The sequence below is a fragment of the Apus apus genome, chromosome 3 (genome assembly GCF_020740795.1).
Source record: "Apus apus isolate bApuApu2 chromosome 3, bApuApu2.pri.cur, whole genome shotgun sequence".
NCBI classification, from domain to species: domain Eukaryota; kingdom Metazoa; phylum Chordata; class Aves; order Apodiformes; family Apodidae; genus Apus; species Apus apus.
In genome coordinates, this window is record NC_067284.1 from 80,644,453 (window position 1) to 80,657,676 (window position 13,224).

Below are 13,224 nucleotides of genomic sequence, written 5' to 3' on the forward strand. Positions count from 1 at the left end.
GTCAACTTTCACACGAAGTACGATATCTGTAGAATTAGAGTATGTGTCTGTACCAACAAGGCCCTAAATGAACATTACAGCAAATACAACCATGAATCTGCTCATACCATGACAGCAAATAATCCACTGAAGAGATACTCCTACCTGTTCTATATTGCTCCCCTTCTATAAATACCTTGCGTTAAAAATATACTTGCCTATGTATGGAAACAGCTTTGCAAGGTAACTATGTCACACTAAGCTTGCCTTTCAACACAGTAATACTGCGTATTAGGTGTAACAATCTAAACCTGATTAGCATTAACAAGCTGCTTGTGCTAAAAAACCAAAATGCCTAGAATGAAACCTGCTGATATCACTACCCTTGTTTCCGAAGAGAAAATGTTTCACAGAACCATTCCTAAGTGCCAGTTACCAGTGACCGTATTGCTTCTGCACTAAAATCTTTTGCTAACTTTAGTCTCAAACCTGATTTCTAGCAAATTTTAGTGCCAGTAAAAATATTTCAATATGTTTAGAGAAACTCCTAAAAGGTTTTTCTCTTGCTCCTCTCCAGATGCAAAATCTTTGAACAATATTTGGCAACTTTCCCTATGCAGGTAATTCCATGCTTTGCTCTTGCTAACACAAATCACAGGAGCAGCACCTTCCTACATTTGTGTACATTACACACCTTGGGAATAATTTTATTAGTGCGCCTTCTCCACCAGCCTCATATATCCTTACTGTTAAAGACAAAGCTAGATAATTTAAGTCATTGAGGCTGAGTGACCATGATCCTCTCTCTTGACTTTTTTCTTTATGATTCTCCCCATCACCTACAGAAACAGTGTTGACTGCAGTGTAAATCTAATGCTGACTATGACTATTAGAAATCAAATTTCAGATTATTCCAGCCACCACTGCTGTTGCCTGAATTGCTCTGTTATTCTGAACAGCAGCTGTGAACATGCCCAAGTCATAATTAAAATCTCACTTTCAACTTTTAACTGGAGAAGTTTTAAAAGCAAGATACCAAACTGAGCTGCTTGCAAAGGTAGTGCTCTGAATCCACACAGAACACTAGCTCTCAGTGATTGAGACATTAAAACTACAATTTTTCAAAATCACATTCCTTAGAAGTCATTGATTTGCTGTACTGGGTCTGGCTGGGATGGAGTTAACTTTCTTCATAGTAGTCCCTATGATGTTGTGTTTTGGATTTGTGACTAAGTGTTGATAATACTTCCATGTTTTGGCTGTTGAGCAGCTTGCGCAGCCCTGAGGGCTTTCTTTTTCTCAGTCTAGATCCCCAGTGAGTAGGCTGGTAGTGCACAAGAAAATGGGAGGGAACACCTGCATGATGACTGACCCAAAGGGATATTCCCTACCATGCTCAACAATAACAGCTTGAGTAAAAGAAGACCGGGGGGGGGGGGGGGGCTGTCTTCCAAAGCAGCCATTGCTCAACAACTGGCTGGGCATTGGTAGACAATAGTCTTTGCATCACCTGTCTTCCTCCCACCTCTTTCCCTCGCTTATTAACATGTCTTTATGCTGAATCACAAGCTTTCTCACTTTTTCTATTCTCTCCCATGTCCCACTGAGGAAAGTAAACATGAACGTGTGCGGATGCTTAGTTGCTGGCTGGGGTCCACTCACCCCTGTGCATTCTCAGTCCCTGGAAAATACATTAAGCTTGATTTGGAAAATAGCAAAACAATAATACTAACTTCCCCAATAATTCAGAAGCATGAAAATTACCAGAAGTGCTACCATAATTACTGAAGCGTGCATAGCTTCCAGGCCAGCAAAATCACCACAAAATTAACAGGATATTAGACAATCCAGAAATACCAACCATTTGTCATACTGTGCCTAATAAATTGTTTTCTGTTGGAAGTTATAAAAAAAACCCTTACTTACATCTCAAATACATTCAAAGGTATGCATGTGTTCCAGTAAAAGCAGATAAACAAATAACAAATCTGTATATTACAGCAAAGTGAGTTCTTTTTCAGTGAAATAATCTGCAGGGTTGTAACAGCTTTGCAACTGTTTGTTTTAGCAGCAAAGATTTTTTTTTTCCTACTAAATGCATGACCTGTGATTAAAACCAGTATTTGAAGGCTTACCCTTGAAACCTCTAACAATTATAAGCCACAACAATGGAACAGGCACCTGATAATTTAAGACTTAGCTACTCTTCACAGAGCAATCACCACCAACAATGAAGTTTCCTGCTACCTCACCTTCTTTCATGCTTTGCTCCTATGACCCTTAATGCTCTTAGACTGTACATCTCTTCTGAACTAACCTTGCTGCACATGGTGGTTGTTTTTTTTTTCTCCCAGAGCTTATCACTGCCACTCCCAAATTGTCAACACAAAGCAAGACACATTCGTCGCTTTTATGGTGCTCTCTGCATGTAAATTCTATCGAAGGCCTATTCCTGTACTTTTTAACCTCCTCCTCTAGGATAGCAGCTTCTCTAAAGCTCAGCTGAAAGGGCATAATCAGGTGTTCTGATGCTTATGGAGAATTTTAAAATCCAGCACGGCATTCCCCTAAGGAGTACCCTTTCGATGCTGACAAGAGTTGTGCTGCTGCGTTCAGACTAAATGCCTAAATTAAATGCATTACTAATTGCTTTCTTAACCCTCTAGACGGAAGAAAATAAACGAATCCTTACTACTGTGTTTTATTTCATCCATCACTCAAAATCCTCCATAACTACTTCTACCATCTCGTGTTTTCTAAGAGTAAGCATGCAGAAAAGTCCAATAAAAATATTTGTAAAAGCAACCTGCTAAAATATGCCTACATGTATATTTCCTTAATAGTCAGAGGACTCCAAATGGGTAGTTTGGGGGCCAAGCCTGAAGACTCACTTCACCATTTGTCAGACAGTACATTAAAGGCACCCTTATTATTGTCCCTCTTGCTTTTGTTGTCCGGGTGGCCTCGTTCAACCCTAAGGCAGCTACAGCCACATCCCCCGATTTTAACAGCCTCACCCCGACCTCTGCATCGCGCCCTTTAATTTAAAGTCGTTAGAGCGAAACACAGAGTCTTGCTTTGCCCGGGAAAGCGGCCCGGGCAGCAGCTGCTTGCCCGGCCCCGCGCCCGCCGGCTGCTGGAGGCAGCGACGGACCCAACGCAGCGGCCCTGCGTGCGGGCACCGGCCCTGCGTGCGGGCACCGGCCGGCTCGCCTTCCCGCACAGACCCTTCCCAGCCCCCTCTTCTCCTCAAAGCGGGCTGCTTTGATTTTCAAGCCAAAGGGGCAGCCCCGCTCTCCCGGCCGTGTCCGCCCTCCCGACACCGGCCTGCTCGGCCCGGCCCGCGTCCCCCCGCACCCGCTACCTCTCTCGTCCTCGTCGATGCGCAGCGCCAGGGAGATGCACTCGAAGGCCCGCTTGTGGCAGGCCCGCACCGTCTCGGGCGCCCCGCCGGGCTCGGGCGCGTCGTCGGCCCCGGCCCTGCCGCCCTTGGTGGCCATGAGGGCGCGGCGGGAGAGGCGCTCGCGGAGCCAGGCGAAGAGCAGGCCGAGCTGGAAGGCGACGAAGCGCAGCAGGGCGAAGGCGGCGAAGAGCGGGTACGAGAAGTAGTACAGGTTCCGCTTGTGGGGGGACGCCGCCGCCCCCGCCGGCGCAACGCTGGGGGCCGGCCCGGGCGGCGAGGAGGGCGAGGCCCCGGCGGCCGGGGGCGCGGAGCTGGAGCCGGCTGAGCCCTTCTTTTTCCCTCTGCCGCCCGGAGAATTCATTCACCGCCGTCGCCATAACCCGCTGCCAGGCACTGACAACAACCGGCCATGGCAGCGGCGCCGCCGACGCCCCTTTCGCTCGGCCCCAGGGGCGGGGCCGCGGCCGCCCGGGCCGGATGCGGGGCGGGGCCGCGGCCGCCCCAGCGACAATAGGAGGCGGGGACGGCGCTGCGGGGACGGCGCCTACAGCCCCCGGCCTGCCCCGGCGGCAGCGCCCGTGCCGGCCGGTCTGCGGGGCGCGGGTGCCGGGAGGGGCGGGGCCGCGGGCCGGTGTCGGTGTCGGTGTCGGTGTCGGTGTCGGTGTCGGGCGGGGAGCCGGCAGGAGGGAGGGAAAGGGCCTGCGGGGCGGCCGGGGGGGAGGTCCGTGTCCTGTCAGCGCTGTGGCTGGAAAGCATCGTCTTCTTCCAGACCTGACCGAGGCCGTTGGATTTCCGCGCGCTGAAGCACACCGAACGGACAGACGATTAATAACGGGATGCAATTAATTATTACCACGGGCGGGCGGGACAGCCGTGCAGGCGAGCCGCGGTGCTGCCGCCCGGCATCGCTGCCTGCGGGCGGGCGCGTTCCGAGAAGAGCTGAGGGGAATTTCCCCCTTCGGGCCATCCCGCTGCGGGACGTGCAACAGCCCGTGGCCGGCGGTGTGTCCTCCCGCCGCGGCCGAGCTGCCCCGGGAGGGCGCTCAGCGCGTTCTCTGCGCCGGTAGTTGCGGTGACAGGCTGTCTCCTCAGCTGGAGGAAGCTAATGCCAGTGGGTGTGCGTTGCAGATACATCATTTGGGGGGGGGGGGGGGGGGAAGGAATCGTAATTCTTTTTCTGCCCTCGTTATTTTACTCCTCTGTAAAACAGAGAATTTTATTAACTTAGGAAGCTACTATTCATGACCGAGAGCCATTATGAAACAGAGATAGTAGACCTATCAGTGCTGAAAAAATACAATAAGGTTCATTAAGGATTTTTTTCTTCTTCCAAGTGTAAGAAGGATGACGTCCATCTGTTGTGAAAAATGTCTTTAAGTATTTTCAGTCTGCTCATAACTGGGGATAACTCAGTGTCTCTGAATTTTCCCACTATACCTAACCTTTAAAAAAATGTCTTAATTATGTAGAATTTAAGAAATTTTGAAGTACCAAGAAAATTCCAGAAACTTCAAGCAGTGTTAATATTATATAGCATTCAAAAATGTCAAGTGAAATGAGCCACATGAGAACAGACCCATCTATAGTCTCTTATTATCCACCTGATATCTGAAGTATCATCCCATGCCTGAGAAAAATAGTAGAAAAACTGGGGAAAGAGTAGGTTATTAATAAATTAAAGGACAAACTAAATGACCATAGGAATAAAATTAGTCTCAAACAGTCCCAGGTACTCAATCTATTCCTTTTACTTTAAAAAAAAAAAGCATTTGGATTGCCACCTTTGTAAGTCGCCTGACAACGTCATGGCAATAAAAGATAGACTGATGCCATAATAAACAATGCACCTGTAAGGGGAATAACAACTTGTTAAGCCAAAATGTGGCTTCAGAAGCAGACATTAGTCAGAAATTGTGAGCAAATGATACTGCATTTAGTGAGAACCTGTGGAATCAATTCACAGTTTTGGTAATCTGTACTTTTAATCACCCTCCCCTCATACTTTAAGATGGCTCTAGCATTCATAGAAACCTGCCTGCAAAGTATTCTAATAAATAGTCTGGCATAAAATGAATTTAGGTTTTCTTAAAAAAAAAAAGAAAAAAAAAAGTTTTCTGGAGCAGCAGGCAACTGTTAGCTCAGCTCATCCAACTGACTTGATTTCAGCCTGAGGACTGAGGACTCATAACACACAGGAGCAACAACTTGGTGTCTATGCAAAATGTTTTGGAATCAGAGACAAGTGCCACAGACATAGGAATTAGAAAGGTGCAATTACCCTGACACCACAACTTAACTACCATACAAAATGTCCAGTTGGGAAACTTTTGCTCACTCCCAACACTACATCATTGCAAAAACTGAATACAACAGAGAATGTATAAAAGGGTAAATAGGAGGTTAGGGGGAAAACAATTGTTTTCCCTTGGTAATGATTGTACAACAAATTCTGGTTATCTACATATACTTCTATCAATGACATTTTAGAGAATTTGATTAAAAATTAGAAGAGAGCCTCAAGCTAGAATGAACAGCTTACATCTCTTCACCCACAACTGTTCACATTATGAATTTATTCATCATATAATGGTTTGGGTTGAAAGGGCCCTTTAAAGGTCATCTAGTCCAACCCCCCTGCAGTGAGCAGTGACCTGTGTAACTAGGTCAAGTTGCTCAGAGCCTCATCAAGCCTGACCTGGAATGCCTCCAGGGATGGGGTTTCTACCACTTCTTTGGGCAACCTTAGCCAGTGTTTCACCACCCTCACAGTACAGAACTTCTTCCTAATGTTACTTTGTTTAAGCTTCAGAAAAAAATCTCCATATTTTGCCTTCAGTGTTTTCAGCTGGCCTCCCCAACACCGGCAAAGTTCTCCAGCATTCAGCATTGTCACAAAGACAGTGTGTGTTTCTGCCCCATGTCCAGGTCCTTCGGTTGAGTATCAAATCTGGGACTAACCGCACCACAGTTTTTAAGTCTGTAACACTGTCAGTTCTGTAAACATAATTTCAAATGTAAGCACACTTCATCATTACTATTAGGAATTAGGTGATTACATCAGAGCGCAATCTAATGAGACCATGGCATTTTCTGTTGTTTCTCCATATCACTGAACTTTTAAGAGCATCAGCTCCATCATTCACGTGCACTGTTGTCATTGCAGCAAGAAGACAGGAAAAAGAATAGACCTATTGTTGTAAAACAACAAAAAAGTTTATTTTCTAAAAAAATTTAAATATTTAGAGTACAGGAATGTAATTATTTCTCAAGCCAAGGTTCTAAAGACCTTTTTAATCTACTATGACAGACGTTACCAATTTCCTAATACATCTATTAACATCAACAACGAACCCAAACAAATCAAGCATAGATGTTCAGATATTGGTGCAATTTCTAGCAGTACCATACCAAAGTAGCACTACATTTTCCATTTCTTGGTAGCTTCAAGACAGGATGATTAAAGCTGGTACCTAGATAAAGCTGAGCAGCTGCATTTGCCTTCACACAGGAGGACAACATCAATGGCCAGCAGTCACCGTCGTGCAAACCGCGCTCGGCTCTGAAAGGTGGCTTCACTAACAAAACCGCCCTTCAGTTGAAAAGTTAACTTGGGGGAAGTTTCTTTGCACAGAGATCACAGTGAACTCCTCAGACACCGAACTGCATGGGTTACCAGCAGATTTCGGTGCGACAGGATTTGCAAGGGCCGGCGTTTTTCTGAGGCTGGTTTGGAGAGCAGGAACAGCTGGCCAGCTGGGAGCCCTGCGAGGGCCTCTACAAGCGGAATCCCCTGCCTGCTCCCCCACAGCCAGCCCAGCGCCCCGGGCTACGCCTCAGCACACCTAGCAGAGGTCACGACGCGTCCTCTGCGTCGGAGAGAAACATGACTTAGACAAGACCAGCACCGGCAGCCGCAGCCGCCCGCCCCGAGGCGCAGCGCTCCCGCCCCGCGCCGCCCCGCGCCCTCCCGCCAATGGGGAGAGGGCTGGGGCGGGAGGAGGCCCCGCCCAATAGTGACGTCATAATCAGCACGCACCGTTCAGCCCCCGCAGGCCACGCCCCGGGGGCGGGGCTCCGCCGCGCGCAGGCGCAGTTGGGCGCGGGGGCAGTTGGCGGCGGCAGCGCGACCGTTTCGCTTAACGTCAAAACAGTTTGCGACAGCTCCGGGAGCGGCGGCGGCGGCTGCGGGGAGGCTCTCGGTGCTCTGCCGGGCCCGGCCCCACCGGCGGGGCAGAGCGGTGCGGGGCGGGGGGGCTGGTGGCTTCCTCTCCGCGGGGCGGTTTGTCCGGGGCCGTCCGCACGTGGCTCGCAGGGGTGCCGGGGGGTCCCGCGGTGGGGCGGGCAGGTGTGCGGGCCGGGGAAATGAGGGAGGGTCTCCACATCCCGCAGGCGCTCCCGGCTGGGCAGGGGAGCGGGCCCATCCCTGGGAGCTTCTGTTTTAAATGACCAACGCCGTATTTTCTAATCCCGCTGCCGTTTTCACCAGTGGGCGTGATGCGAACCTTAAGACGCTTCCCAATCTTATGTGCGGGGAGAACGTGCACAAGTTTGGCGGGGGGGAGCGGAGAGCAGCTCCGTTTTCTCTCTCCTTGTAGTGCCTTAGTAACCAAGTGATGCAATATCAGCCAGCAAACACTGGTCTGCATCTCAGCCTACTGACCGATGCTTTTATTGCTTTCCAAGGTTATCGCACGTCCAGCAAATTCTGCTTTCCACATCATGGAGGCAGAACAGATTATGGAGGGACAGCCACAGGTATTGTAAGAAATGTTTCATGTGTGTCATGCTATATGTGTAAAAGGAGAATTTCCACTTTGCTGACCATGTGCTGTTTTACAGGTTCCAGAAAATCCCCATGCTGAATATGGTCTCACTGAAAATGTAGAGGTAACAAAGACTTTGCTGCTGTAAAGTACAGTGGAAGTCCCATTCCTGATCGAGGGGGAAGATGTTGAGTCTTGAATGTAGCTTGGGCTGATGTAATGTCTCGAAGAAAGTTAGGTGGAAACTGAACCAAGAGATACTAGTCCCTTGCATAACCGGCTTTTAATTAATACATTTTCTGTTGTGTTGCTTTGATTATTCTAAATGGTACTGAAGTAAATGATGAACATTTTAATGAGGTAGGATGTTTTGGAAGTATGCTGTGTTATATTAACATACTATGCCACAAAAAGCCAGCCAGTCTTCTATTACAGGGAGGGGAATAGGAGGATTTGATGGCTTTTCAATTTACAAAAAAGCAATCAAAGGGAGGGATGATTTTCATATTTAAGTCAGTGGAAACACTGGATTGGAATAACCCAAGCTATCTTTAATTATGCTGAGAAAGAGTAGACAAAATCCATTTTCTTGGCTGTTGGTAATAGTGTGGGTTAGAATAATAACTATAATATTTGTTTTATGCTTAAAGAAAAGCCTTCAGTCTTCCTCCATTGTAAGGTCCTACTCTATGCAAAGCTTTTTTCAGAAACCTTTCTTAAATCTCCTTTGGGACTTATCTCCTTGATAACTGCTTGCCTGTATACCTCAGCTTCCACTACTGAGCCAGGAACACATTGGATACCTTGGTCCCATGTCGGTAGATTTGTGTGTGCTACGCTGAATACATTTGGTTTAGTGACAGTGGCAGGATATCTTTTTTTAACTACAGTTAATGGTGTCAGCACTTTTTGACCAAACAGCAGCTAGAAACATTTTGCATATGCTTCCTTTAAAGTGTCCATCTGTACTTCAGTAGTGCATGGTCTAAAAGTTCCTGACTTTAACAGCATCCTCTTTGTTAGACTTCACCTGATTTTCTAGTACTTTTAGCATTTTGTGTTCAAGTGTTTGCACACAGGAACCCTGTATCTGGGGCCACGTTTGTTAGCAGTCATTCCTGCCTCAGTGGTGTAGCATTTGAATCTGAATGCAGAAGCTGAAATAACAATGTTAGGGGTTGGGTGTCTTCTGTTTTCAAAAACTTACAACTTCCTAACGTTGTTTCCCCAAAACATGAATTTAAGAGAGGGGTCCTCTGGGTTAGATTTTTGAGCAAGGACAAATTTTGTGCACTTAAATTTTCTTAAAATGTAAAGAATTTATTGCCAGAGAAATGGGCACTTTGCTTCCACTTGCACTTGATTGCAGATGTGGTCACTATTACCAATGTTCGTGCACTTCTGTTTTCTTTACTTCAGAGGATAGTAGAAAATGAGAAAATAAATGCAGAGAAAACATCAAAGCAGAAGGTGGATCTTCAGTCATTACCCACCCGTGCCTACCTGGATCAGACAGTTGTACCTATCTTGCTACAGGGACTTGCTGTTCTTGCAAAAGAGAGGTAAGATGCTTCAATGTTCCTCCTGTTCTTAGGAAATAATTAGGTCTCAAACTTGGGTAGTATGTAATCTTTTCAGACCTTGCACACCAGACATGGTTTTGCTAGTTTGCTCGTAAGAGAGCCATTACAACAGGTTCATGAACCTATGAGTTGCTGTGATTGACCATGCAGGATGTGTTCCTCACTTATTTGCATATGGTGTGATAAAAGTTACGTACTGAATTTGTGATCTCCCCATGAGGTATGTTACTGCAAAGGTTTTGCAGGGGAAAATGTATTTTTGAAATTAATTTTATCACAGAATTCACATTATAGAATTAAGGAGTTCTTGTTTTGAACAAGGTTTTTGTAGCAGGGATTTAGAGTTCTGCTTGTCATTTAAAAGAAGGACAGACAGACAAATTGGGCCTGACATGCATCTTTGTTGTAGATTAAAACAGCTTCTAAAGGATAAGGCTGACCCTGCACTGTCAACACAACTAGAAGCAAGCTGGTAGTTAAACCTTTGAGTAAAGATTGTGCTGCCAAGGTGCCCTGAATCTCTTAGCAGTCAATATAGAAGTGTATTCTTCGATAATAGTAAACAGGTGTTCATCTTGCCCAAATTAATTTCTAGCCTTTTCGTGTATCTGAATTATTGGCAAGTCTTACAGCATGTAAACCATTTCTCAAATAATGGTATCAAAAGCTGGCATGGATGACTGTAATTGCATCACAGTACCTACAGTCACAACAACCATCAACAGTGTCTTAACCTCAAAAGAAGTTGTGAATTTGAACTGGGCACAAGGTCACCTAAGAAGGCACACCCTGTGTGCACACCTGAGCAGTGTGCAGACCTTCACTTGACATCTGTGGGAGTTCTGCTGCAGATAATGTAAAACACATCCTGAGGTCAATACCCCACACTTACCATCTGGGTCATTGTGTCACATACAATTTTTTCAACTTTTATTTAAATCTTCACTGTGAAAGGAGCTGTTCTTTATGGGGACTCACCACAGGAGTGAAATTGGAACATTGGTAGAAGAGGTTGGGGAAGGTATAGGAAAAAACCTAACAGGGACAAACTGCCAAGGTCAAATTGTCTATTCAAGCATATTCAAATCTTAGGGCTGACAAAGCTGAATGACCAGTTCTGTTGTGTAATCTTCTGCTTAAATTTGAACTGGAAAGTAGCTAATGTATGCTAATTTTTTTTTTTCTAAGGAATATAGAGATCCTCAGGGAACAGCCCAGTACATCTGATCACTGTCTGAGATTAAGTAGAAATTACCATCCAGCAGGATAGTGAGCATATGAATAAATGACGTATTTGGGAGGAGTCAACACAACTTTTTTCAGGGCTCGTAAGTCTCTTCGCGTTCACCAAAGGAGTCAGTGAGCACACATGAACACAAATCCAGATGATACAGTCTGCCTAAATTTCCAAAAGGCTTCTGGCAGGGTCTTTCCCTGGAGGCTTTTGAAAAGAGGAAATTGCTGTAGGATTTAAGATAAAACCTTTATACGGATGAGGAACTGATTGGAAGATACGAGATAGAGGGTAGAAGTAAATGGTGAATTTTCATGGTGAAATGAGCTCAACATTAGAATCGTAGGATAAATTATAACTATTTTAGTAAGTGTCTGCCAAAATGTGTTAATGCTGTTGAGTTTCAGTGAATAGGTTGGGGGGTTTTGTCTTTTGTTTTCTGTTTGTTTGGTTTTTAGGTTGATGGATTGTAAATAATTGCACAGGAATGTCATAAATTTGATGTGAAACTATGGAAGATTGCTATGAAAAATTGACTCTATGAAAAAAAAGAAAAATCCAATTCAAATAAACATAATTTTATGCACTTAGGAGGGTAATAAATCCCCTGATGCTAGTGGCAAGATGATAGATTCCAAGTTGACAATCACCCTTGTAAAAAATATCTTTACATTGTTAAATGTATATGTCAATGCATTGCTCAATCAAAAGTAAATTCTGAATGGTAGGATGTAGAAATTGAAGGGGTAAAACCAACGATAATGCTGCTGTTTAAATGTATAGTCTTCTTTTGAATGTTATGTGTAGTTCCAATTCCACTGTATTCTGGTAGAATGTGAAAAAGTAAGAAGAGTGACAAGGTGGTCAGAATTATGGAACACCACCTGCAGAGGGAGTGACTAGTAGGAAGTGAAGAGCATACTTCAACCTGGAAAAGATATTTTTGAGAGAGAATATAGTAGGAATCTGATACATCATTAACAGCATGGAGATGCTATATTGGGATAGACTGTTTATTAAAAAGTGGTGATCCTTCATAGGTCACATTATTAAGCTGTATAACTTGCATCAGGTTGTAGACATTAACGTTTTATTTGGGCTCAAGGTCCAACTGGTCAAAGTTGTAGAAGAATCCACCCAGGAGTATTAAAGGTGCTAGCTCAGGAAGCTGGTTAACTGTACTGGCTTGGAGGCCAAAAAGATGGTCTAGGGGGGGAAATGTCTCTGCACTCTTCTTCCATTCTTTATGCTCTTTATAGGCATGCTTGCTCACTACCAGGACCTCCTGACTGAGCCAGTGTGGAATAAGTAAACATGCCATTTATTCTGCAGACAGAATCTAGATTAGCAGAATTCATGCACTGTAGCTGAAGGAACCTTTAAAACAAAAACTTAAGGACTAAGGCCAGTGATCATGAGTGTGTATTATGGACTAACTGCAAGTTACGGTACTTTTCAAACTTTGGGTTCTTGTTGGATTCATTTAAAAAGAAGCAGCAGTTACCAGAAACCATGAAAACAGCTCTAATGCAGAAGCTACACAATAAGCATTTCAGGAAAAAAAGCAAGAAAGTACTGAGAGATTAACTTTTACTTTGTATAGCACAAGTTAAAGGAATAGGCAAATGCATGTAACTTCCAATAATGTACATGCAGTATTTACATTTGCAGAGTATACCCTAGGTTCCAGGCATGTAACCGTTTTAGCAGTTTAGTAACATTGAACCAATGGTGAAAAAGACCATTAAAAACTTATGAGACATAAACTAGAAATTTACAGGGCAACTGTAGGTAGTTGGTCATTCCTAAATCAATGCTGGTAAGTGTTTAGGAGTCATGTTGCTTTTCAAGAAAGGTCATTAGTTCTTCAGCTGCCTACTTTCATATAACAAAAATAATTGCTTTTGATTTACTTTTTTCTTTACAGACCGCCAAATCCCATTGAATTTCTAGCAGCCTATCTTTTAAAAAACAAGTCACAATTTGAGGACCGAAATTAACTCCATAAAAATGAGGACAATTTGGCTGCTGGACTGAAATGCTCATTTGCCGCAATTTGTTTTCTGCTGTAAAAATCCTTTGGAACAGTGATGTTGTCTTTCTGAATCGCACAATTTGCTTTATCTTTTGAATTATTTAATAAAGAACACTTTACACTTCACTTGTTCATTTTTTTTAAACTAGCTATTAAGAGAGAATTTCAAAATAAAATATTGAAACAGTACTACTGATGATGAAAGTCTGAATTCTGTGGGGCTGCAT

At 44.7% G+C, this 13,224-nt stretch overlaps 2 protein-coding genes across 6 annotated transcripts in view; one reads left to right on the forward strand and one right to left on the reverse strand.

Annotated features, from left to right (window-relative positions):
* Positions 1-3,824, reverse strand: part of SPAST (spastin) — a 37,608-nt gene extending 33,784 nt beyond the window's left edge. For 4 of the 5 annotated variants that reach the window (XM_051615820.1, XM_051615822.1, XM_051615819.1 and 1 more), the window contains exon 1: positions 3,344-3,817. In XM_051615820.1, the coding sequence (XP_051471780.1) occupies positions 3,344-3,743 (400 nt within the window). In that variant the 5' untranslated portion in view covers positions 3,744-3,817. Of the gene's footprint in view, positions 1-3,343 lie in introns of all 5 variants that reach the window. The other variant, XM_051615818.1, reaches the window with a different exon arrangement.
* Positions 3,825-7,494: 3,670 nt separating this feature from the next.
* DPY30 (dpy-30 histone methyltransferase complex regulatory subunit) lies at positions 7,495-13,186 on the forward strand. The gene is made up of 5 exons (XM_051615369.1): positions 7,495-7,620; positions 8,066-8,137; positions 8,222-8,269; positions 9,565-9,707; positions 12,890-13,186. The coding sequence occupies exons 2-5, from the start codon at positions 8,102-8,104 to the stop codon at positions 12,960-12,962; spliced, it is 300 nt and encodes a 99-aa protein (XP_051471329.1). The 5' UTR covers positions 7,495-7,620; positions 8,066-8,101; the 3' UTR covers positions 12,963-13,186.
* Positions 13,187-13,224: the final 38 nt, after the last annotated feature.

What these genes read in the sequence shown, in the direction of transcription:
- DPY30 (XM_051615369.1), top strand. Translation starts at nt 8,102, where the DNA reads ATGGAGGCAGAACAGATTATGGAGGGACAGCCACAG. An exon ending in TTATGGAGGGACAGCCACAG is followed by an intron (nt 8,138 to 8,221) that starts GTATTGTAAGAA and finishes GCTGTTTTACAG; the next exon opens with GTTCCAGAAAATCCCCATGC. An exon ending in GTCTCACTGAAAATGTAGAG is followed by an intron (nt 8,270 to 9,564) that starts GTAACAAAGACT and finishes TCTTTACTTCAG; the next exon opens with AGGATAGTAGAAAATGAGAA.